Source organism: Aethalodelphis obliquidens, unplaced genomic scaffold (genome assembly GCF_003676395.1).
Source record: "Aethalodelphis obliquidens isolate GAN/ISIS:26980383/991018 unplaced genomic scaffold, ASM367639v1 scaffold1, whole genome shotgun sequence".
Taxonomy (NCBI): Eukaryota; Metazoa; Chordata; class Mammalia; order Artiodactyla; family Delphinidae; genus Aethalodelphis; species Aethalodelphis obliquidens.
The window spans coordinates 75686661-75713825 of record NW_020837945.1 but is presented as its reverse complement, the minus strand read 5'-3'; the positions used below and the strand labels follow the sequence as shown (position 1 = coordinate 75713825).

The 27165-nt window shown below is 40.6% G+C and overlaps 1 protein-coding gene across 2 annotated transcripts in view; it reads right to left on the bottom strand.

Moving 5' to 3' along the window:
* Positions 1-27165, bottom strand: part of FGF12 (fibroblast growth factor 12) — a 563726-nt gene that overhangs the window by 228611 nt on the left and 307950 nt on the right. The window contains exon 1 of one of the 2 annotated variants that reach the window (XM_027108766.1): positions 16586-17361. The exons of the other annotated variant lie outside the window; for it this stretch is intronic. Coding sequence (XP_026964567.1) covers positions 16586-16784 — 199 coding nt within the window. The 5' untranslated portion in view covers positions 16785-17361. Of the gene's footprint in view, positions 1-16585; positions 17362-27165 lie in introns of those variants that run through there. 2 annotated transcript variants of the gene reach the window in all.

Genomic DNA, 27165 nt, shown 5'->3' with positions numbered 1-27165 from the left:
CATGAGGGCAGAAAATTCAACCTAAGGAACAAATGATGAAAAATATTGTATGTCTGATTAAAATCACCATCCATAATATCTGGGCAATAAAAAGAACTACCTATACTTAAACATCATATTCTAAGGTTCTCATTTCAATTTTAAATATTTAATCTAAACCAAGATGGGTACTAGGGTAACCCAGGAATATAAAGAAAGAGTTCTCATAGGCTGACTCATAATCATTGACTTGGTTGCCTTAGTTTATGAAAAACAAATGTCCATGAGTTTTCCTTCCACAGAACACATTCAAATTGATGTTCAGATTGCAAGCTGAGTGGAAAATATCAAAATGGAGGGATGGGGGAGAGCCTTTTGTGCTGTGTACTTTCGAGTATCAATAACTGCTGAGAAATGCAGCCACAGGGTTTCCCATCTCTATTCCTTTGTTCATGCGCTTATCACCCACATTTATTCCTATTGAAATCTTTCTAATCTTCCTTGGCCTGGCTCAAATGCCACACTCAAAGTACGGGGGCTGTGGATAAATGCACTAAGAGGAAGATAAAGAGATTGACAACAAGATCTCAGGAAATCATAGCAATGTTCAGGCCATTTAAAGGTGCTTTTGTAAGCAACTGGGAAATTTTACAAAGGTTTTTATGGGGAAGTAATGTGATATTAAGGATGTTTTTTAAAAATTCTGTTCAGACTGATTAAGGATTCAGGAAAAGGAAAAGGAAAGGAAAAGGAAAAGATTAACAACATTCAGGTTAATAAATAGGTATTCTCTCAGAAGTGTATTAAGTATAAGATCCACCTTTCAAAATGCATTAGAACTGCAGGTTATGAAAAACAAACAAACAAAAAAACCTAAATCTTGGCAGTGACAAGAGAGATGGAGAAAAGATAATATGGAACAAAGATTATCAGTTTACCTGATGTTAGTAACTGTACCTGATTCATCTTACTTTCCTCAGTTCCCAGAAAGTCCTCAGTTAGTGCCTGACAAATAAATGAAGTTAAAAAAAAAAACTTTGCAGAGGTCAAATCAATGAGGTTGGTGATTGGATATGACAATAAAGAGAGATGAGTCAAAGATAAGAGGGGTTCCCAACTTGGCAGACAAGAAGGTTGGCGTCAGGAAACTGCCAATATTTGCTAAGTGCATACTACCTATCATAAAGAATGTCATTCACTGAGATGGGAAACTCAAGATACAAAGCAGACTGAGATCTGGGGGATGATAATAATTAAATTCAAGATGAAGAAGGTTGTATTTGAGTTAGCAGTGGAACCACATGGAAGTAAACAGCATGTTACTGGAAATCTGGATGAGGAACTCAGATGTCAACCTGAGTCAGAAATATACAGGAGACAGGTGAAGTCAATAAAGGTGACTTCACCCAAGGAGAAAAAACAAACTAACAACAACAACAAAAAAAAATCAGGAACACCTCTATTAAGGACATCGTTCAGCAAACACTAATATTCACCAAGATAACGCTGGTCTCATGGACTCTCTGTCAACAGGTTCAAAGTCTAGCAGAAGAACAAAAACTATAAAAACAATTTGAAGAAAGTCTTATGAGTATTATGACTAGTGTATCTACAGAGGAAATGGGTGCATAAAGGAGAAGATGGAGAATTTTACCTGGGAAATAGGTCTGAACGATGAATGGGGCTTGCATGAGCACAAGGAGACCCAAAAGAGCCACTGTCTTGGGACTCATAAAATGTGCATCTCTTCATTACATTGGTGCACAGACTGTAACATTGAAATTGTGAACAAGATATGCTCAGAACTCTTAAAATTAGACACAATAAGGCCTTTGAGCATATAGCTTACATGCTGGGAGAACTACCCATGAAAGTGCCTGAATCAATTCAGATGAGGTCTAGACCAACTGGAGACTTAATTTAGAATGCAGGCAAAAACCACTTTTGAAAATCCTAAGAGTTTGGTTAACACAAAAAAATAATAAAATCCCTACTGTGAAATTATAAAGTTCTTTTCTCAAAGCACATTATAAACAGCAGCTGCAAGAACAGTTAACCAAATATTACTGTGCCGAGGGATAAAATGACCTCCTAAAGCCCTCACAGAAATTCTAATCTAGACTGAGGGTATTTTACTCTGGGTTTATCAGACCAAACCTGGATTCTAATGTTGATTCCAAGCGATACCCTCTACAACGATACTGATAGATAGGAGCTTATCCAGAGGCAGGTCATCAGGTTTATCAACACACCTACTATATGTCAAGCAATTTCAGGTGCTATAAATCCTAAATGTGACCTTGTATTAGACTTCAAATTCAAGGAAAAGGCCAAACTTATTTTTCATAAAATAACATGACCAATGGTTCAAAAGATAAAACTGAATTTCCCCTATGTATATTGTCACCATACTGCATAGATAAAGAATTGGGAAAAACTAAAGAAGAAAGAAGTCAAATACCAATAATACCTATGAGAACAGATGAGATGGGTGACATACATAAATGAAAATCACAGAAATGCAAAAATCTCAGTTTAGGCAATATTTTAATTACACCCTTCTTTTCTAAATCTTATATTTTTACCACTAATGAGCACAATTAAATTTCACCAACTCTCCATAATATAAATGTGATGATTGCTAAGAGTATGTCAAGTCTGATATTCAGTAAATGTTGGTTTCTCCCTTAATTGATGAAGTCTTAGTAGAAATATATCAAAAAGGGATGTCTTAAAGTCTGAGAAATCTAAACACTTGACAATTAAGGCATGACTTTTCTCTCTACTATCATTCCTATTCCAATGGCACATTTCCACTGCTTAATTTAAAACTGTCATGGAATATGATGTTTTACATTAGCTTCTTCAGAAATCAGTCTTCAACTTGCACTCAGTATCACATAGTCCCTTTTGCTGTCCATTTTTTATTTTTACCTTCTCTTTGAGGCTGCACTAGTAAATAAATAAATGTCATCTACATTAGAACAAAATCTAGTTCCACCATCTTATTAAATCCCTTCAGTGCTGAAGTCCAAATCCATGTAATAATCTATCTTGAATGCGCAGTGAAATGCAAAAACTAAAATAATACAAAGAAAATTTAGAAATACAGTCAATTTGTGTTCAATTAAATGAGTGGATCTAAGTACAAATAAAGAATATGGAGGAGAGCAATTAAACAAAAATATAGGTATTAATTTTTTGCTATTCCCTTAATATACATGTCAAGTCTCCTGGAATTTCATGTCCAACATATCATTAAGCTATTTTCTTACATCTGACATACAGATATCTTGGAATCCAACAACCTACTCCCTGTAAGAATTAACACCAAAAATACACATCGAGAATGATAAAGCTGAAAGGGATCTCAGAAACCACCTGATACAACCCCTTTATTCTGAAAATGAGGAAGCTAAGCTGAAGAGAAGAAAAAAAAGCTTCCCCAAGGTCAAAAAGTCCAATGCTATTTTTATGATACTGTTACCTGAGACTGAATCAAAGGCCTCTTTTATTCATATCTTCTTAAGAAAAAGGCTGGGTTTCAAACCCAGCAAAAGAATAAATACAGAGGACTGCAGCATACACAGAAGACTTACTTAATGTGCTATCAATAGCTTTAAGAGTAAAAGAAGAGGAAAGAAAAGCCAATGAGGTAAGAAAGAGTTGACAGAAAGAAGCTTTTTCATTAGACCCAATCAATACTGTATTCCCCCCATCACTTAGAGCTTCACCAAGGAAAGTGAAACCAGAGTGAATATGTTCCCTCAAGATTATTTAACAGTAAAATGGCTTGTTGGTCTCAACTGTAAATGTAAGGACCAGGCATGCATGAATTTGAAATCAATGGCAAAGGTTATTTCTCATTAACCCAATGTTAAGAAACCAAAGCCAGTCAAAATAGAAACGGGCCCTTTTCCAAACTGGCTATGCCACCCACTTCCCCTCCATTTCTGGAGCAAAGAGATAAATTAATATAAAGATGCTCTCTTTTGTAGCATTTCCATAGAAACTCCCCCTTTATAAGTAGTTACGCTGCTGAGAAAGAAGAAAGTATATACTGAGTGAAACAAGGGTGGCAACTGAGAGGTGGGTTGGGAGGAAGGGAAGACGTAAGTGCTAAGTATTTATCTAATAGCTATACACCAAATGAAAATGGATTAATGATATTTTTGTATTTTAATATTGAACAAAAGGAAATTAATATTAGCTTAAGATACTAATTCCTTTTCTTGCTCAGCATTTTCACATTTGTGCAGAAATTCCCTTGAAACCTGACTAGTACTGATGCCATGAGCACACTGGTCACCAATAGAATTCATTTCATTTGGATGAGTTATTTCTGACCACCTACTATGGAGATAGCATTGAAATGATAGTGTCCTTTTCCTACATACTCCAAAGGCAGAGACAGGTACTTACGCAGTAATTATAATTACGCAGTAACTGTAAGACAAGACAGACTGAACTGCAGACGACAATACAGGTATAAAGCCAAGTGAAGGGGCAGGCAGTGATTCATTCAACCTGGAAGGATCTGAGGTCTGGCAGAAGAGATGGGAGTTGGGCTGGACTGCCGCAGGGTGGGAAAATGTGAGGCTATGTCTGAGTAAGGGAAAGACAGGTATGGAAATTATCAGCATGCCTTGTGGGGAAACCAACTATAAATTATGGAACTGAAATGGTCAGATGCTGTAAATGTTCTATGTATGCAACAAGGCTGGGGTTGGCTAGAGGAGAGGAGGAGGAGGAGGAGAGGTAGAGAAAGAACCTTGATTATGCAGCATATTCATGTTGATAATATATATAATCAAACAGCATGCTCTCAGCCAGGTCTTGAGCCCACGTGTATTTTTGAAAGACAAATTGTAGTGAATTTTTTAAAATTAAGAAATTATTATTTTTCTTGAAATTTAGACATTACAGGAGAAACTGTCAGAAGAACACAGCAAAACTACAACTTGGAACGCAGTAATACAAATCTGGCCAGAGTTAACAAAATTATAGATTGCCCTACAGGAAAAGAACAGGTACTTCTTCATTATTGCCATAACCCATTCCCAAGCACGTGACAAAACAGCTATTCAATAGGTGTCTGACAATATAACTTGACTATAGATATTTAAAAGCAACTACCCACATTTAAATTGCTCAAAACAAAGAAGCAGACGGATAATCTTGCTACCATCAGTGGGCAATGTCCCACAGGAGACAGCTATGGTGTAGCAGTAAGGCACAGGCTTATGTTTATAGGTTTAGCCTCTGTGTTTGCTCTGCCTTTCATAGTTATATGACCTAATTTACCCTTTCAGAGGCTCACTTCCCTCCCCCATAAGGTGGGTGATTGTAATGAGCGCTGATGTTTTCTAATGCAAACCCAGTAACACTTTAAATCACATACCCCACTAGGTGGATCTCCCAAGGCTGATGTCACAGTTACTCATTCTCAAGTGCAGACGTGTAATAGCATGAGACAAAAGCTTCAGACTGAATGTGGTTGCATAACATGATAAAGAGAACAGGCAGGACTGTGCTTTAGGTGAAAGTGACGGGCGTCAAGGATCCTCCACCTTTAGGTTTCCAACCAAAATGGTGATCCCATTAGCAGAATCATGAGTGGAATTCGAACTCAAGAAGCTATATAGTAACCCAGAAATGCAGCCCAGCAAAACCTCAAAGAAGGGAATTATGTGGAAACACTAGGAAAAGCATGATTTCAAAGTGCATTTCCTTCCTCGTGCTGCTTTTCTCATGACCTGTAGGTGGAGAGGGAGGAGAGGCAGACCTCTCAGGATACCAGAACTTCAAGATGCTACCAACTATTGATACTTTCCCGAGCAAAAGCTACAGAGGAGAAGGGCCCTGGGGCCTATCAGAAGACAGGTTCAGCAAGGAGGCAAACAGGAACCCTCTCCACCACTCTGAAGGGAAAGTAAATTTCCAGTTTCTCAGAGCGCTATCCCACAAGAAGAAGACTGCAGAGGAAACCTGGGTTTCTATCAACATGACTTCCTTTCTAGAATTCTGATCTTCAGAATCATCACCTCATTTGCCACTTATGTTTAACTTCATGGCTACACGCTGGTTACAAAAATCCTCTGCAGTACTCCCTGAAGCAATAAAGCATGACAATAACACTGCTTTAACTCTATCATGAGAAACTTGGGCTTCCTTGGAATTTGAGATCCTGCTTTTTTTTCATCATTTTTTTTATTAATTACAGACACTGACCAAACTTTTCTTTTCTAGCTTCTTTAGGTGAATTTAGGTGGCTATCCTGTCTTAAAGTCTTCTCCCCAGCATAATATTACATTTGGTATGGATAATATAATAATATGTGGACAGCTCAGCTAGAGCTATTTATCTAAAAACAGAATCTGACACTTATTCTACTCAGGCAATTTGACTACAGATTCCTACTTTTGGTACTTATTTAAATTTTGCCCCCATTTTTAATTATTTGAGGAGTATTATCTGATTCTAGGGCACTGTGAAGGTGACCTGGGTCATCTTTTGAATTCCCAAAATTAAAACATTAAAGTCACCAGTAACAATAAAAAACTACATCTTCTGGAAATTTTTATTTTTTCTTTTTATAATAATTTATACAAGCTTACAGACTTTCTCTCCTGAATCTCATTCACACTTCGCTTTAATCCCCCTTTTTACCTTAGGTTTAAAAAATGTCTAAAATGCTGCAGTACACTGGATTTAACTCCTAACTTTTAAGGCCTAAATTGGAGTCAAAAGGAATAAAGACTGATATTTTAGGCAAAGAGATGTTTCATAGCACATTTCAGGTAATTAAACCATGGGATGTAGTTAGGAATGTTCTAAACAGCACACTAGGAAAAGAATTTTAATATTTCCTGTGTAAGTAGGAAACAGGGAGCAGATGAGTATTTCATGTCACGGGTCATGGTCATGAGTGTTCCTCCTGGGACGAGGGGAGCTATTTAATGACTTTTCAAGCTAAAAAGGCTCTTAGATATCCTTTAATATAGTACCACTGTTTTGCAAAGAAAGACACTGAGGCCCATTTCCAGTGCCGGCAGAGTGAAAAGAAAAGTCAACTAGGAAAAACAAACTTGAATTCAAACCCAGAATTTACTTCTCACTAGTCTCGTGAACTTGAGAAGCCCCAGGCTTGCTATACCTCAGCATCCTTATGTGAGAACTGGAGATACTAACTCCAGAATCCCTTTTCCTTTGAGGCTTGCTGTAAGGGTAAGTTTCAAGGAGTCGGTGTGTCATTTACTCCTTTATTTAACAGTGATCAAAGAACTGCAGTGACACAGGCAAGATGCTAGTGCTGAGAATCTAGCAATGAACATGTCACGGTCCCATCCTTAGGAGCTCACATGCTGGTCAGGAAGATGAGGCACATAAACATACCATATAATGTGGCTCAGGTTTTGGACACCATTAAACACTGGAAAGACTCAACAATAAGCAAAAGGAAGCGACCATCGTTATAATTAAAATTAGTGTGGACAGTTTCTAGGCCTCATAAATGTATTCTAAAGGCATTAACGAATAAAATAATTATTCTTTGTTTCAAGGTCACAAGGTATGAAGTGATGGGACTTGAACAGGTTGGTTGTTCTCAACCTTGGCTGCATATCAGAATCTCCTTGGAGGTTCAAAACAAACAAACAAGCAAAACCGATAACTGATGTCTGGGCCCCGGAATAGATACAAGAAATCAGATTTTCTGGTTGTGTGGCATTGGCACATTATAAAAGCTCCCAGGTGATTTCATTTTCAGCTAGGCTGAGAACCACTGGCCTGTATAATATATCTAAGCTCTAACGTTTCGTGATTTGACTACTGATTTATTTGTCCCATGTCATTCTTTTCTAGGAAACTAGGTCTGGTCTTAGACCTTAGGGTTTCTCTAATGACCTCTGAAAAGTCAATAAGAAAAGGCTGTACACACTTAAATTCCAGTGAAGAGGCATTAACAGAAGTATGATTAGAAGCAGGGAGTCTGGGGGTGTATAAGTACCACAAACTAATCAAATGACTAACAACAGGTGGACAAATAAGGAGGACATTACAAAGTTTGCCTTGTCAAAGGCACTTAATTATGCAAAAACCACTGAACTTGGCCCAAACTCATGTATGAAATCCACCTAGGTGCCACGCATATAAAAGCCATATTCAGAATATACTCACAACTAAACTAGGTCAAGTACCTTTAGAATTTTGTTAGACATGAAATATTTTGTTTCAATTTTAAAGGACTAGAAAAACTATTAAGGTTTTCTACTTTCCTCAATATTTTTCTCTGCCGAAAATACATTTGCTTCTTGGATTACCCTTGCAAGGTAGTAGCCATAAATCAATGGAGGAGAAGTTCCCTATAGAGTTCACAGTAAGGCAGATAGCCTTACAGAGGGGTATTTAGGATCTTCATCATATTGTAAAACTATTAACCAATAAATAATAATACCATTATTATTTATATTATAAATAAATTTATATAAATAAATATATTTATATAAATTTATATAAATAAATTTATATTATAATACCAATAAATAATACCATTACCCAATTTTTCACCTTAGCATTCTGCAGTGTTTTGTAGTTTGGGAATGATAAGTATTATCTGACACACACCAAACCTGCTTCTCCCCTAGTTGTTCTCCATCTCAGCAAAGGCACCACTCACTATTGAATTGTTTAGGCAGGATTCATCCAGGCACCTTATGCTCTCTTGACCCATACCTGCCTATTATCAGGCTCAGGTCATTCTACCTCCACCTACTCTTTTCACACCCATGACCACTGCCATAATGTTTTGTGTTAACATCACCTGTACCTAGACTAGTGGTTCTCAAACTTTTGGCTCTCAGGACACTTTTACAGTCCTAAAAATGACTGAATACCCCAAAGATCTTTTGTTTATGTGGCCTATATCTTTCAATATTTACCATGTTTAGAAATTACAACACATTTTTTCAAATATTTATTAAAAATAACGATAAGCCCATCAAATGTTAATATAAATAGGTGGTTTAATGAAACCTAACTATATTTTCCAAAACAAACAAAATGAGTGAACAAATAGTTTATGTGTTTTCCAATGTCTTTAATGTCTGCCTTAATACAAATCAGCTGGGTTCTCAAATCTGCCTCTGCATTTAATCTCCTGTGAGATGTTGTGGCTTTAGTGTCTAAAGATAACCTGGCCTTACACGGATACATGGTTTAAAAGGGAGGAAAATTTTAATAGCCTTTTCAGATGATTGTGGATATATCCTCTAGTCTCTGGAAAATTCCATTGGACACTTGTGACAGAACGAGTGAAAAAAGATGAATAATTAGTATTATTAGGAAATATCATTATGAAAATAGTTTTAATCTTGTGGACCCACTGAAAGGTCTCCAAGGAGCTTCCAGGGCCTGCGTACCACACTTTGAGAACTGCTGGCCCAGACTGCTGCCCTGGCCTCCTTATGATTCCTTAGCTTCCACTCTGGCTCCCCTACAATCCACTCTCCTCTCCAAAGCCAGAGTGTGCATTTAAATATGCAAGTCACATTATATCACCACCTACTTCTGACCCTCTTTGGACCCTAGATTAAAATATGCAATCTCTCTGAGGGTCTCCAAGGCCCTGCACACCTCAGCCCTGCCAAGCTTTCCAACGTCACCTGGACCCCTTGCTCCTGTCACTCCAGTTACACTTCAACTTCCTCAAAAGCACCGAACTCCCTCTCACCTCAGTCTCATGCAAGCTATTCTCCTCTGCCTTGAACATCCTTCTATCCTTTTCTGCCTGCCTCACCCTTCAGAACTCAGCCTACATGATTCTTCCTCAGAGAGATGTTTCCTGAACAAATGCTAGAGATAGTATTTTCATTTTACAGATCAGCAAACTGAGGCTCAAAGTATTAAGAAACTTGCCTAATGTTCTCACAAATAATATCTCCAGAATTTGGATTCAGATCCCACACCAACGTCCATGAACTTAATCACTCTGCTACACAGTCGCTTGAACAGTAACTGTAAAAAAATTTTTAAATTAAAAAAAAAATTTTTTTTGTAAAGGCTAAATCCTACAGGGCTCTCCTGACCTTGTTATTAACCTCTTTACTTTTGAAAACATCTGAAGCAGTTGTTTATGTTTATAGTCAAGAAAGTCTTCCCCTCTGGACCGCAGTCTCCCAGTGGGTCCTTAGGTGTCCCAGGTGGCACTCCTGACATCTCCGAGGCTCCCGCATGCAGAGAGGGACATCCCAGCCAGGAGCCTGGGAACAGCACGTGACGACACAGCCACAGGACTGCTTCTGCAGCACCGGCCTGCAGACCTCCAGCAGCCTTCCCACTTCACTCCTCCTCACTAGAGATCCTCCCTGGGGGCTCCAGCTCATACCCAGAGCAAAGTAACATGACCCACCACATTTCCTTGAACCCTTCATCGGATTCCCCCCAACTGAAGTGTCCCAGCTTCAAATCACATTGAGTTCTTCAGATTCAGCCTCCTTAGCTCGAGGTGGTGGGAGATAAAGAAAGATGATCCGCAGGGTGCGGGCTGGGGTTTCTGAAACAGTTTAGCCACTTCCTGACTCCATAAACCTGAACAAGTCTGTCTGCTACTTTGAAGCTTAGTTCTCTTATTTCAAAGATGGGGCTAACTATGTCAGTGGATCGCTATAAAGAATAAAAGGGGCAGAAGTTGTGAAGAAACTCCGTAAATCCTGAAGTTATACAGTCAAGGCAGTTATCGTTAAAAGTTATTATCATATATGATTAATTTAGAGACATTTTGCATCTAAGGCCCCTCCCTCTCACAGATGCTTAGAAAGTGGCCTCAGAACCAGAGCCCTTTATTTTTTTCTAACTTTTTATCTTTTTAATTAATTTTTATTGGAGTATAGTTGCTGTACAATGTTGTGTTCGTTTCTGCTGTACAGCAAAGTGAATCAGCTGTATGTATTCATATTAATATATCCCCTCTTTTTTGGATTTCCTTCCCATTTAGGCCACCACAGAGTACTGAGTAGAGTTCTCTGTGTTTTACAGTAGGTTCTCATTAGTTATCTATTTTATATATATTAGTGTATACATGTCAATCCCAATCTCCCAATTCACCACACCACCACCCTGCCCCGGTATCCATACGTCATTCTCTAGGTCTGTGTCTCTATGTCTGTCAGAGCCCTTTAGATGTGCTGCATTTCTCTTTGGACAACAAGTAAAGCTCTGTAGCTTGATGGGTAGGCCATCAGATAGAATCCAAAATGTAGTATATTAACTTGGTCTCCTATGTATAATGACACTGTTTATGAGAGTTCTCATAAAATCTATAATAATTCTAGAAAGAAGTCATAGCGAATATACATTATGACAAAGTACTCAAGAAAGAGACAAGAAAAGACTAATTACTATTAACAAACTTTTCAAACCAAATCAACACTGTAATATCTATGTAAAACTATGCTCTCAACAAGACTAAAAGCAATAGTTTTTGACTAGTAAGCCCAGTACTTTCTTTAAAATAGAATTATATGAGACAAAGCTTTAGTTTCTAAAGATCTTCTAAAATATTCCTATTGCTTCCTCAAATACCGACTGTCTCATTTTCTGCAAATTGTTTTTCTAAGTCTGTTCAAGAATATCAACTTCATTAAAACTTTAAAGACTTAATCCTGAGTTACGGCTTGATGAGATCTCTGTGGGATGAAAGAAATCAAGAGATCACAGTACCTGCTATTTTAAAACGATCTTACAACGGAAACATCATTTGTGGATGAGAATGCACTGCTGTAGAGAAAACAGGATTAAAAAAACACATACAAAATATCAGTTTAAACCCTAGGGTGGGTTTCTAAAGAGAAAAGCCTGGTTTTTTTTAACAAGACATTAAGCCAAATATCATTTAATGAGGCTGATTTTGTAGTTCAGATATGAGTCATACTTTTAAAGGAGAAAATACAATAAGACTACTTGCTATAAATGTAAAGTATCACCTGTCATGTGAATGTATTCTTGATCTATATATTGACCAGAATTATTTCAATTTATAAAAATCTAATTTATATTCCATAAATTACATGGTCAAGCATTTCTCCTTTTTTTGTCAGTTTTCTTCTTGAAGTTTCTATTTTCTGTGATGCTTCCTTCATCAACATCAAAGGATATATTTGATAGTAAAATTTGAAATGAGTATGCTATTAGATACTATACATCTACCAAAACAAGTCAGAAAAATACTAAAATATTTTGAGTAACCTCAATTTTTATAACAGAAACAAGGACTCAGAAACAAGCAGAAACAGGGACTCAGAAAAACGACAAATGAAAATCAACAAAATTTAGTAAAATTATAATCACTTCTTTGATTTATTTTATCCAGTCGCTATAAATATACCACATCATTCTTTAAGAGGGAGGTAATATAAAACCAAAAACTTAAGTTATGAAAAACATCTAATGTTTTTTAGGTGAGGAATTTTCCTGATTACTTCTGATTTTTTAATGCTCTGGTTTGAGGGAAGGAATTAAATTATATAGAAAAATAATAAAATCACAAAATCACTTAAAATACACAGATTTAGGCTTATCTAACTACTCTGTACTTTCCAGAGAGGCTCTCATTTGAAAACTCAAAGAGTGATATGAATGACCTCCAAGGTTCCTGGCTGCTCCAACATTCAAAGATTCTATAAACACCTTTCCCTTCCTGATGGTGAATGCTATCCATTTCCTGCAGCAACTCCTGAGTCAAAACATAAATAATTCTGGAGTCAGTCATTTGTACAGATGTTTCTATTCAAAAGTAAATCAAATATTGGAAATAAATAAGCCATGTAATTCACGTGGATGTGCTAATAGCTTAGATATGGCAAATTAAGTGGTATCAACATTTAAGCAAGTATTCCAGCAGGTCTGGCTCATACAGGTATTTCACATATAAATAATTACTCAAGAAATAATGACCATAGGAATGCTCCTTTCTTTATTAGAAAGTCCACAAACAGAACTGTTCTAAAGGCTTTTTTATGGTTCAGTGCCCTCGGCCAACGTGCCAGTTCAAGGTCTCCAACATTTCATTTCCAAAGAGCTACAGCCCGCATAGTGCCTAAGGGGCTAACTATTCCTGCACTGTCTGTACGTCTTCACTGTTGGATTTACTTTTATAATGCAGGCTGCTATAGGATGGTCACTTTATTTTTTTTTAATTTATTTTATTCAAGTAGAGTTGATTTACAATGTTGTGTTAATTTCTGCTGTACAGCAAGGTGATTGTTATACACATATTATACATTTTTTTCATATTCTTTTCCATTATTCAGTATCACAGGATATTGAAAATCATTCCCTGTGCTATACAGTAGGACCTTGTTGTTTATCCATCCTATGTATAATAGTTTGCATAGGATGGTCATTTTAGAATCCCAATTGCCTATGTCTCCTTCTACCCGTTACCTCCTCTATGAGACCGTATTCCTGTTCTAATTACAAAATAATAATGATAACAAACCTTAATGGTAAAAATAAATAATGCACAAAATTATTTCCATTCTTTGACAGAGGACACCCAGTTCATCATACCACTTTTTTCTGTGTTGTGTTGTGAAGTGCACAGGCAAGAAGAATCAACTGGATCAAGTTCTAGCCCCAATCTTTCCACAATCTAGCTGTGCAATCTTGTATAAACCACCAACTTGCTATGGCTCAAGGATTTCTTATCTTAGGAAGGATTCTGCTACACAATCCCAGTGTAAGCCATCACTGTGCTCCAGAGAGGGCATTCGCAAAGCATCTGAGGTGCCCTGTGGTCCTGGAACTGCACAACGGGAGGTCTTGCCCTGCCAATTCTCACATTTTCATAATGCAATATCATGATTTTGAAATCTGAGACCTTTACTGTGTAATTTCAGTATTCCCTCTGTGTTTATGAGGTTTCAACATGATATGTTTCAGAACTTGGTGAGTTAAGACAAGGATTAAGAGACAATGTGTCAGCCCTGAAATCAGAAATACAACCGTGGCCTTTCCCATCCAATACCTGACTTAGCTTCACTGTTTCAGGCTCTCTCCCCTGGCAAGTCTGGTCCATGGAACTTGTGTCTCGACAGAAATTCAGAGTGGAAATTCTTTATCAGGACAAGTTATTCCACTTTACCATTTGTGACTCAGTTTGTAGTTCACAGAATATAGCTTAGAAGGGCTAGTGAGTTCAAGGATAACTCAAATATTAAGTGAACATAACATCAAAGTGCTTGTAAAACAGATTTGCTCAGATAGTTTTTTTCCTTTTGGTGTTTAGCAACTTTCTCCCAATCCAGCTAAAGAATCCTCTCTGGAATTGAGATGTGGAAGGTGCTATATCTTTCTATATAGACTCATCCCATACTACATGAATCATAGTCACTGACAGCAAGTCAACAGGTTAATTGTTTGGCTTTGTTAGTAACAATAACAGGACACTATCATCTTCCCCAAAAGCTTTGCTGCACCCTATGCTCCCATTCTTCTCAGCTTAGCTTCATAACAAACTGAAGTCTACGGTGGACAGAAACATGTGTGGTGCCTTTGCACTGGGTATGTCTTAACAGGTCCTGTCACCTCTCTGCCAGATTATTACTGTGACACTTAAGCTAAAGGAATTCACCAGTCATGATCTCTTTGCCGAAATGTACACTAAGTAGATGAAAAAGAGGGAAAGATTAAATGAACTTTGAAAAGAACAATAAACTCAGCAATTCCCTCAAATTCTCTATTTTCTAATGAGATGCTAAGAAAAAGGTCACAGGAAGCAATTTCCTTATGCAAAAGTAAGCCATGCAAATCACTCATCTCCAAATCAACTTCAACAAAGATCAGTCAAGTTTATCTTATCCATTCACAAAAACAATCTACCTATCATCTTGATGACCTTGTTTGTAACTGAGGAGGCTGAGTAGAATCTATTCACAAACGTTATTATCCCAACTAGAGTGCAAGAACATACTTCAGAGACTGAGATATAAGTCACATGGAATTCAGAGCCTTGAAGTCCCTTGCAGACCACATAAGCCCTGAGAGAAAATGGCCCCCAAATGATCCTTGCACAACAATACAAGAGATTTGACTTCCCCCTAATATGAATTATTTACTGTGCAGAGATAACTCTAGTATTTTGCATGCATCTTCCCTTTAAAATGAACAGGCCATATTAATTGAATATAAAATAATCGGCTTTACTAGCTCCTGCCTTCAGATCATAATTATTTTTGTTTACTCCTGAAATTTACTATTTCATCAACATCACGGAATAAGAAAATGAGCCCACTAGGGAGTGAATAACGTCATGAAAACTCAATGGAAAAATGAGATGAGATGGTTTTTTCATTAAGGCTTAATCCCAAATTTCTAAACTAATTCTGAGCCCCACTTGTCCAGACTTTCCAAGTGTTTTCTTCACCCAATGACCCTAACCCATATGCTTCATTCCTGGAACCCAGGAGAACATCACAGTCAGAGCTGCAAAGATGCTAACCTAAACTAGTCAACTGATCACGGAGCAAGCTTTCTCTCGAGACAGTATTTCCTTTCAGTTGTCCACAGTCAGGGTAGATCATCTGCAGATTGCAAATGACCCTGTGGGCCACACCCAGAGGATCAATAAAGTCTGATGGAAGCACAGACCTTGGAAATTCTGCTTTCATTCTCTCCAGGTAGCCTGGCTTAAAATGGGAATAATCACTCTGAAATTTTGAGGTATCCAATGTCCCTGTGTAAACAGAGACACATCAAAGACCAACCATTTGAATTTAGGGCCAAAGAAGAGAATCAGCTTCAGAAAGGCCAGGCCTAGAAGATCTCTGATAAGTCTAAAGTTTTCTTTGCACTCCCTGAGACCAAATTGCAGATACTACGTTGTTCCCGTAATGTCCCAAGAGTAAGTGTAAGTGTGCAAAGGATGGAAGGAATAGGACAGAAAAGTTAATGAGCAGAGCCATTGGAAACAATGAGAGCAATGGGAGGAAGAGAATACGAAAAGGAGGTCTGTGGAAAAGGAAGTGAAAGGGCATGGGTAAAAATGGGGAGGTGAGAAATTGATCAGAATGTGAGAGAGACTGGACTTGATGTGTTGCTAGAGAAAGATTTAGAAAAAGAGTAAGTTTAAGTTGATCTGGTGTCTACTAAGTGTCTATTATGTGTTAAGAATTGTGCCAAGTGTTATGAGAGATATAGGGAGGAAGGTTTATTTATATTTAGGTCCTCAGTAGGCAGATTAAACACTGGCTAGCTGGATGGATGGATGGACGGATAAAAGGATGGATGAGAAAGAGAGAGTGAGGGAGAATGAGGTGGTCACTGCCCTCAAGGACTCTACAAGCTCTATGGGACCAGGAGCATCGATATATGTAACTCTCATCCTAGTCAAACCGTGGTTTCATTAAGGTATAAAGTGTTTTCCTGAATATGGGACAAGACGCTATTAACTAACAGAGAGCGACTGAAAGATGTCTGAACATTTTTGGAGAACGGAGGCCAGAATGGAAGAGGGGGATCCTGGTTCTCTATCGTGGATGCCCCCTGTGCTTTTCAGAAGGGGAGGGGGGTGTCAGCCTCTAGAGAGCCCACCGTCTGTACCTCTACTGACCTGGTCTCCGCCTCACTGGCCTCTTGCGGCCGCTGCAGAAGCGCACTTTGCTGAATACCCCGAGGACGTGCCTCTCGCACAGGGAGCGCCCGTCTTTGCTGGGGCTGGAACGGCGCTTGGAGGCCGACACCCGGTCGCTGTTGGACTCCCTCGCCTGTCGCTTCTGCCGGATCAAGGAGCTGGCTATCGCTGCAGCCATAGCTCCTCAGCGCGGGCCCCAGGCCCCGGGTTCCACTGCGCCCTCGGGATCACGCTCAGCCGGGGCGAGGGCAGGACCTCGGCGGCCTGGAGGGACAGGGCAGGCGCGTGGAGGCAGTGCTAATATTTGAGAAGGCCGCAGTACCGAAAACCCGGCGCCCACAACGTTAGTCAGAGTCTGGGCAGTGGCGACAAAATGTGTGAAAATCCAGATGTAAACTTCCCCAACCGCTGGCGGTGGGGGCGGGGCGGTCCCAGGCCTTCCTGTTAACTAGACTCTTGCACCCCAAACTTGCACCCCAAGGCGATCCGCGTCCAAGGGGCAGTGGGGAGTTTGGTCACACTGCGTTCGGAGTACCAAGTGGAAAGGGAAGAAGGATGTCCAAAACAACAAGCCGTGCCCCTGTTGGAGAGGCGCAAGCGTTGTAAGGTGTCCAAAGTATATCTACACATATATACATATAAAACCCGTTTACAAAGCAGTCTGGACCGAGGCGGGTAGCGTGCCCCCGGTAGAAAATACTAAAAAGTGAATAAAACGTTCCTTTAGAAAACAAGCCACCAACCGCAAGAGAGGAGAGGAAGGCAGCAATTTAACTCCCTGCGGCCCGCAGTTCTGGAGATTAGGAGGTCCGTCCCGGCTGGGTGAGGTCTACGGAATGCATCGCACCGGCTGCGGTTCTCCAGGGGCCCGCCGCCCGAGTTCTGGAATTCCGAGAGGCGCGAAGTGGGAGCGGTTAGCTGGAGTCGGGGTAGGGGCGCCAGGCGGGGGCAGCTGTTTCCAGCTGCGGCGAGCGCGACTCCCCGCCAGCAGCGCTGCAAGGAGAGCGGGAGGCGCGGGAGGCGAGGGAGGGGGGAGGGAAGGAGGGACGGGGAAAGAGGAAGGAAGGGAGGGAGGGAGATCCTCGAGGGCCAGGCACCCCTCCGGGAGAAACCCGCGAGAGGCGAGCGCCGCGGGTACGCGGGGTCCCGAGAGCAGGTGCTCTTTCTCTTTCCTCTTTCTTTCTGGCACAAGACGGGCACAGTTGGTGATTATTTAGGGAATCCTAAATCTGGAATGACTCAGTAGTTTAAATAAGCCCCCTCAAAAGGCAGCGATGCCGAAGGTCTCCTCTCCAGCTCGGCGCCCACACGCCTTTAACTGGAGCTCCCCGCCATGGTCCGCCCGGGGCCGCCGCACCAAGCAGCTCTCCGCACAAGCTCAGAGGGAGCGAGGGAAGGAGGGGGCGCCCTAGCGAGCTCGGGATCAGGTCATCGCCGCGCTGCCCGCGGCCCCCAGGCTCGCGCGGCCCGGCAGTCGGCGGCTCACAGGCATCAGATCAGATGGGGATTACCCGCCGGACGCTAGGCCGATCACTCAGTCCCGCGCGGCCCATCCCGGCCGAAGAAGGAAGGGACCCGCGCGCTGCGAACACCCGCGCGGCGGCTCGGGTGGGGCGGGGGCTGGCTGCGGGCGACGTCGGCTCCAGGCGGCTGCGGCTCCGCTTCGGAGCTACCCACCATGGTCTGGCGCCCGGGGCGCAAGAGGGGCCCCCTAGGCGGCCGGGTCTGGGGGGCGGGAGGCGGCTGCGTGTACCACTGGGGCCCTCGGGGCCCGACGCAGACTCTGGTCCGGGGCCAGGAAGCAGGTGCGGGCTGCCGCCAACTCGGCCAACTTGCTGCGCGGGTGGCAGCTCGGAGCCGCGGGCTAGCGGGGTGCCCCCCGCCGCCTCCTCCCCAGGCCCCGGAGGGGGCGCTCAGGGCTGAGTCCCATTCGGGGGCTGAGGCTCCAGGCGTGCCGAGCCGCACCGGCTCCTGGACGCCACCGCCGCCGCCTAGCCGGCTCGCTGGGTTGGAGCGCTTAGCTCCACAGGAAACTCCAGGCGGGGACGACCGCCACCGAGACGGAGGGTGGGACGAAGAGCAGGCGGCCGCCGGTGCACCTTTGGCGCTGCTCGCCCACTCGCTGAGAGCTTGGGAGCGCCCAGGTAGGGCCAGCCTGGGGGCCAGGCTCCCGGAGCGCAAGGAATCGCAGAGAGCTCGCGTCTTCCTCCCCTCCCTCGCGCCCTCTGTTCCCAGACTCTTCCCCCTCCCTCCCGTCACCCCTCTCCCCCTTCTCCGCCTTCTGTCTTTCCCCTTTTCTCCTCTCTACGCAATCCTACGTGATTGAGGTTTGTATGAGAAATTCTCAGAGGCAGAACGAAGGAACTGCAGCTCCGGTCGGCTCTGTCCCATCCCTCCCCCAAGAGAAAACACTACCGGCCCGTTAAAGGATCCCGGGTACACAGAAAGGGGCTAGAGGTGAGGCGCCCACAAAGCAATCTGCCGTCTCTCCAATAAGCTGAAGCACAAAGAATTCCCTTTTTAGAAAGGAAGGCAGCAGACACTGGAGAAGTAACAATGGCCTGTTGGGTCCACCTTCAGCACATTTTGGAACAGGAAAAAGTGTCTCCATATTTGAGGAACCCAGATTTCTGGTTTCTATCAGGAAACGTGCAAAACAGGCTCAATCCTTAAAATAAGGAACCAGGTGAGCACCCTGCAAAGAGGGGAGGATGGAGGTGGAGTGAGAGGGTGACTGTGGGCAAGGGCAGTCAACAACCAGCTGTGGAGGGCAATCGGGTCTCCAGGAGTGCTTGTGATGACAGCTGGATGCAACAGAAAACTCAGCGGAGAAGATAATGTCACCCAAGTTAAAATGCAGCATGAAAAAATTTGGAAACATAAAGGACTAGTCATGCTAAGGCCTGGAAGTGGCTATTAGTCATACTTAGTATCTCTCTTCAATCAGTCTTCAAATATCCCTAGTCCCTCCCCTTAACAGACATTCCACTAAGCATCAAGGGTACTGCCAAAAGAGTTAATGGATGATTTCCAAGCAGAAACATGTATGTTGGAAATACCCTAAGAGTGGGCAAGGAACGTGAAGGCCCTGGCAGCTACTGAGAATGGATGTGGGCTGTGGAGAGGGCCCAGGAATTCTCCAGATGTGGGCACAAACCTGGGGGCCTAGTAGAAGGAGAAGAATTGAGGCCTGTGAGGCTGTTTAGAGCAAGCACTGTGTTAAACAGCCCCACCATGTCTGGGGGCCTGGACCTTTCATGCTGCAGCTGGACATAACACAGGCAGACAGGTTCACGAGGCAGACAGCTGGGAGGATTAAATAGGCCAGGCGCCCTGAGAGGGGGGAATCCCAGCTGTCAATGGGGAGCACCACATCCCCTGCAGCTGTTCAGTGTGCCTGAATAAGGGCCGTGAACTTGGGATTCTAACAGTACATAACAGGGGAAAAAGATATACACACACACACACACACACACACACACACACACACACAAACATGCACGCGACCACACACAGACCTCTTCTCCAAAAGTGAATCCAGCCAAATACATTTTCAAAAGCACATCTGGATGTGGTAAGGGACATTACTGAAAATCAATTGTTATCACTGTCAATGATATGGGAAATGTTATGGGAACATCTGGGAAATGTTCACATTTCACAGACAAAATTACGTGTTTTCCTTCCTTGGCTACCACAAGGTTTGTCTTATTCTTGAGGAAGGCAGGTACAAATAGTACTGGCTGGCTTTGGGGGCTCCTTGCCTCTTGCAGTTCAACACCCAAAAAGGAAAAGTTCAGCTAAGGTGAGGAATCCAGAGAAACGGGCGAGAGAGGGGTGTATCCTGAGGCCTTGAGAAAATCACTGCTAAACTGTGAGTCTTTTTCTTATCCTCAAGATGGGAATAATCATTCCCATCTACCTCACAGAACTGAATATGTATGCGCAAGCATTCTGAAAAGTGGAAAATGCCGAATGAGTAAAAGAGATGATGACAGTGTTTATTTTTTTAAGAAAATGCATGATATTCTTCTGAGATGCTTTTTTTAAATGTAGATCCCTGATGGTTTCCCAGAACGTGTAACAGAAATCTCTATGAGTAGAGCTCAGGAATTTTGAGTTTTTGACAAGTTCTTCAGGTGTCAAAGTTTGAGAGATATATAGATATAGATACATTTTAGATAACACATTATCCTAGAAGGGAGAAATAAACTCAGACTCTCAAAAATTTAACACACTTTACTAGAACTACAGTCTGTGCCTGCCCCCCACCAAAACAAAAAGGGCCTGGAAAAAGAATGTGTGTTCTCTAATCTTTGAGTGTGTTAATTTTTTTTTTTCCTGTAGGTTTATGAGACATGAAAGATGTTTTGATGCAGAAGGTAACCAGTGCAGCAGCACAGGAAAGAAGAAGGTGATGGAGGAAGAGATGAAAATGCAGATAACAGTTGCTGTTTGAAATTTTCTTTGTCTTGACATGACAGTATCGTTATGCATTTAAGGAACAAAATGAAAACAATAAATGCTAGCTTTCTGAAAGTGACATACCATGTCTTTAGATCGCTACTAAGCGAATGTGGTGTTTTCGATTCAATTAGACAACAAAAACTTTACTTCTTCCCTTGCACTCCTGTGGCTATTGTCAGGGTGCTTTTTAGCTGTTGAGCCCTTTAACTCATCATCAGCATCATTTACTTCATTTCTCCAGTGAGAAGAAGAGGTAAATACAGGGAAATCTGAAAAGTTAAGTCCTATTTACATGGCTGTTGAGATCAGAAGCAATACCCTAGTTAATTTTTTTATATTCAGAAATTCAGGGACTTCCCTGGCAGTCTAGTGGTTAAGACTTCACCTTCCAATGCAGGGGGTGAGGGTTTGATCCCTGGTCAGGGAGCTAAGATCTCACATGTCTCACAGCCAAAAAAACCAAAACATAAAACAGAGGCAATATTGTAATAAATTCAATAAAGACTTTAAGAAATGGCCCATATCGAAAAAAGAAAAAAAAAATTCATTAGTTTCCTACCTGGGCCACTAATTCTCATAAGTTTTCCTTCATGGTTACTAGGACATTTCCAATGTCTTTGCATTTGGGGTTCAGGAATGACATTACATCAACCTACTGATTATTTAATTAAAATAATCAGGTCATTTTGAAGGGCAATATCTCAGGGATAACAATACCTTGACTTTTTTGCTCTTTTTTTGAACAACTTGAGAATTTCCATTTACAATTCTGAAGACAGCGTAGGTGGAAGCAGTGGAATTACTTGAAGAAAGTTGCCAGATACACATTGAAACGATAATTATATTTATATTTCTGACCTCCCTTCAAACAAATAAAACATGGACAGTCTTAATCATCTCTGTATTTTAAGTCATTTCTGTGTTCTAAAGGGAAAAAATAGAGAATGTTGAATAGGTTTTCCCTTATTTATAAGCCAAGTCTTTCAACTCCTAAACCAAACTATTGGGACCACTGCAGTCATTCACTTGAAACCTTGAATTGGGCGCAGGTTGCATCCAGGCCCTGTTTCAGTTACCAAGGGGAACTCTTTACACCTCTCCATTCTCCCTGCCCTCAACAAGCTTATAGTTCATCCCATCATGATCTTATTTGGCTCTTGTCTTAATCACCCACTCACCGTATGCTACCGAACAAGTTATTCAATCTCCAAACCACATCTGTAAAATACATCAATGATAATGACACGAGCAGTACCTATCTAACTGGGCTACTGCAAGGCTCAAAGAAGATGTGACCATAATGTAAAGTATTAGAATAAGCATGCTGTCATTAAAATATCCATTTAAATCAAGTCCCTCCTATAAAATCCAGACTTCCCAAAACAGGAAAACATAGCCTGTGATTCATACACACCATCATTCACTCCTGGACATAATGTATTTAACAAAGGCAGGAAATCTACTTGAAATGAATGATTAACCTTGACACTGTAATGGAAAACAAAATTTTCATTAGCAGAATATTGTCAATGTCCTTGTCTGTTGGGAACACAAAGGAGCCAAAATGAAAAAGTGTCTCCATATTTGAGGAACCCAGATCTCTGGTTTCTATCAGGAAATGTGCAAAACAGGCTCAATCCTTAAAATGAGGAACCAGGTGAGCACCCTGCACAGAGGGGAAGATGGAGGTGGAGTGAGAGGGTGACTGTGGGCAAGGGCAGTCAACAACCAGCTGTGGAGGGCAATCAGTCTCTCCTCATATATCATCCTGCTCTGAGATCAGGCTCCTGACTCAAACCTTGGTGAATATGAGCTCACCAGCCTCTGACACCGCAAGCTTGACAGGCAGAAGACCTTTTCTCCATGAATATTATCCCACACAACGGCTTTACTTCCATTTCCTTTTCTCTTTCAGATTGTCAGTTAAAATAGGTTGACAACAGCAACATAAACAACTACTTTCTAATAATTTGTGAATTCCTTTATGGTGCTTTATTCAACAGTTCAAAATTGAATTACTACATGTTATATGTTTGTCTGGTTTTGGTCATCTCTCAAAATAAGAAAGACAGTATATTTAATTCTTCTTTATGACACAGATTAGGGGTAGTATCCTTATTGCCCAAGTAGAGGAATTATCAATGTTTTGGAGAATGTCTGTTTTAATAAGAAACATAAGCTATAAATAATGTGAGCCAGGGCTAAGCTCCCTGCAGGGTTCTAACTGCACTGCAATTATTGACACACTGAATCCTTATAGCAACCCTATGAGGTATGGTCTGTCATTATCCTCATTTTATTTTATTTATTTATTTATTATTTTTTTTTTTTTGCGGTATGTGGGCCTCTCACTGTTGTGGCCTCTCCCGTTGCAGAGCACAGGCTCCGAACGCACAGGCTCAGTGGCCATGGCTCACGGGCCCAGCCGCTCCGCGGCATGTGGGATCTTCACAGACCCGGGCACGAACCCGTGTCCCCTGCATCGGAGGTGGACTCTCAACCACTGCACCACCAGGGAAGCCCTATCCTCCTTTTATAAATGAAGAAACTGGGGCACAGAGAGGTTACGTTGCTTAGTCAGTCACCCAGTTAAGAATTGGTAGAGTTCAAGTGTAACTAATTTATTTCCAGAGCTCCTCTTTTATCCTCTATGTTACACTATATGCCAATAAAAACATGATATCATGAATAATTATATTCATGTAATACAATTTAAAATAAGAATGTAATTATCATTTGCATTGATATAGTCTTTTACTGTTTAGAAATCATTTTCACATGTATTATGTCACTGAGTTTCTCAACAACCGTGTGAGGAAAATTAAGGAGATAATAATAACGCAATTTTACAGATAAATTGAGACACTAGTAAGTGATGTAATCTCCCAGGGTCACACAAGAGATGAGTGAAGATACAGGAGTTTAATCCAGGTCTTCTGACCTCAGTGTCTCTCATGTCCCAATTAAGGTCACATAAAGAAAAAATGGGAATGCTATGTGTCCTTTCATCCACTGACCTCTAGTGCTCCCCTAGGAGGGTTTCACATCTTATAAATGACCTTAAGGGATCATTCAATGTTGGAAAGAACCAGGGGACTCAAGTGTCCCAAATCTCCCTCTGCAGCTGGGCCAAAGAACCAGGGGACTCAAGTGTCCCAAATCTCCTCGCTCTGCAGCTGGGCCAGGGAACTAAGATGGTGGTTTTCTCACCCTTGGCATAAGAGGGTATTCTTTGGTTCTGAGATTGCGGCCTCCAAATACTCTGCTCCTTAGTTCAGTAATTTAAGTTGAGCTTCATGAGAAAATTACAGGGAAACTAAATCAAAACAGAAATTAGAGAAATCTGTAAGAGGATAAAGTTACACTTTTTCCATTCCTATTCCTAAAAAAATGTACATTGGTTTGGCTTAAAACACATGTTCGGCACTTGGTTATTTTCCTTCCTAGCTGGATTGAGGATATTAAAAAACTGCCCCAAGTGATTCTCCATCATTTTAGCCCTTTTCTAATTTCCAGTGTCACCGATTCAGTGATACCCCTTCCTTCTAGATGAGTAATGTAGCTTGAATATCCTCATAAGAATGTAAAACCCATAAGCAGAGGAAGATTGTCTATTTTATTTACTTTCCTATCTCCAGTGCCTAAAATATCACTTAGTATATAGCAGATGCTCAATAAATACTTAAATGAATTAATTAATGAATTCATCCATCCATCTATCTTTTTAAGTTTAAAATGAAACACTTATTCTTATATCAAGAAACAAACTCAGCTAATTCAAGGGTAGCCTCCACATTTCCAACTTGATCATCAATACTCTCAAAAATCTGCCTAAATTCAATCCATCTATTAAAATTGGATAGCCTGAGAGGGTACATGGTACCTAGATTTCTGCCCTGACCAACCTCCACCCCTATATTTAGGTGTAGAGTTTCAGTTCTGATCTTTCCCTCTCTACTCTCAATTTTTCTCTCTCTCTTTCTCTCCCTCTCTCTCTCTCTCTCTGTCTCTGTCTCTGTTTCTCTCTCTCTCTCTCTCTCTCACACACACACACACACACACACACATACACACTCACATTCAGAGAAGAAAAGGAATATAAGAATGAAAAAGAGAGCACAGACATCAAATAAAATGAGTAGTCAATTTTTAAAGTCTCAGAATATGATCAAAATGACCTTAAAATCGTTTGATAATCCTAACATTCATGCTGTCACCCATCTGTACTGAGCTGCTTTCTCCGTGGACCTAGTTGCTCCATTTCTAATATTAGATTCCAAATTTTCAGGGGATGGATCTTGTTGAAATAGCAGTCTCTTACAGCACCCAGCACATGATTGACACTCAAATTATATTATTAAAATTGTCATAAATTCACATTTTGTCCTCTGTGTGCACATAGCACTGGACTCTGTGAAAATAACAAGTAGTGAAAGACCTCACTGATCCTATTTGATATTTAATAAGATTTTATTGGAAATAACTGAAATATACAATCTGGTTAGAGAAAACTGTCAGGGGATCAAATGGGAGTTTTGACAAGGTGACCAGTAAGGTCCTTTCTAGTCCTAACTTTTTAGAATTCTCTAAAAATAAAATATAAAGTAGAAAGAATATGTGATTTAGAATAGATAGTCTTTCTCTGCATAAAGTTACTTTGTCTGAGCCTAAGTTTATTTGCCTGTAAAATGACCTATATTACTTAAAATAATATATTGAAAAGATAACACTGGTTTTTGAAACAAGGAACAGTATGCACGAGTGAATGAATAAATGAATGAATGAATGGATGGGTAGATGAGTAGATGGATGGATGAAAAGTAGCATCATTCATCTACAAACCTCTAAATTCACATTGTTAGGCTAAACAAAATAGCTCAAAACAAAAAATAAAAATATTTGGCAAGCTTCCTTTTGGAATGCTGTGGAGACAAGAAAATGTTCAAAAATTCCAGAGTAGTAAATGAAAGCACTCAGTAAAGTTCTAAGTTATTCACTTAACAATCATTTTCACATAAAGTTATACTCCCCTGTGCTTAATTTTGCCCACTAATACAGCATATGCAACATGAAATCAAGAGGATACTGGTGTAGATGGTACACCATCTACAATCAAAGCCAAGATAGGTAGATAGATAGTTGTAAATAAGCATTTCAGTGCTCAGATATCCAGAAAGGAATAAGATGATTGCATAAGCATATTTATTTAAACAGCATTTGGAGCAAGAAGGAGAAGTAATATTTTTGTAATGTTTTAGACAAGATATTAGTTTTTAAACATGCAGTATTAGCTAGAAGGGATCTCATGAGGTCATAATCCCATTCTAGATAATGTATACAGATTGTAATCACTAGAAACCATAGAAAAGAAACCTCTTTAAACGTAAGCTAGAAAATTGTCTCTAGTTGGTTGAGTATGCTAAGAATACAGCAATGGAGAAGAGGGCCATTCCCTTCTCTTCATTTTGACAGTTCTTCCTCTCATCCATAAAAAGGAAAAAGACAAGGAAATAGCCATAGCTGGCTTTTAAAAGATAAGTAACCAGAAGCATTTATTATTTTCTGAGGACAAAAGCCAGGGAAAGGATGTTGACTTTATGTTTAAAATAAGTGGGTTTTATTACAAAATAGATTCTAAATATGATCTATATATAAGAGTAGAAACAGAATTTGGGAGTGAGAATCATGACTTACATTTTTTTGTACATCACTTTGACTATAGTAGATGCTCTGTAAATGTGTGTTGATTTAATTTTGACTTGAAAGTAATACATGCTCAGGATGAGTAAGAACAGTCTCAAGGTTTACCTTAAGCAAAACCTTAGGCATACTTTTATTAATAGTGGTATCACCTTTAGTCTCTGATAGCATCAGTTAAGTGTGGCTATGAAAAAAGAGAAACAAACAAACAAATGTCTGATATAGAGGAAAACACAAGGTCTTAATCTGTGAATGTGTTTTCCCTTATCCCCTTTGTGCATCTAGCACAGATGTTGGGTTACCTTTTTCTGATGATGCTATGCTGCTAAAACCCTAGTGTAAACCCACAACATTCTCAGAAGAGGAAGAGTTATTCCCTAAAGTGAGTAGAA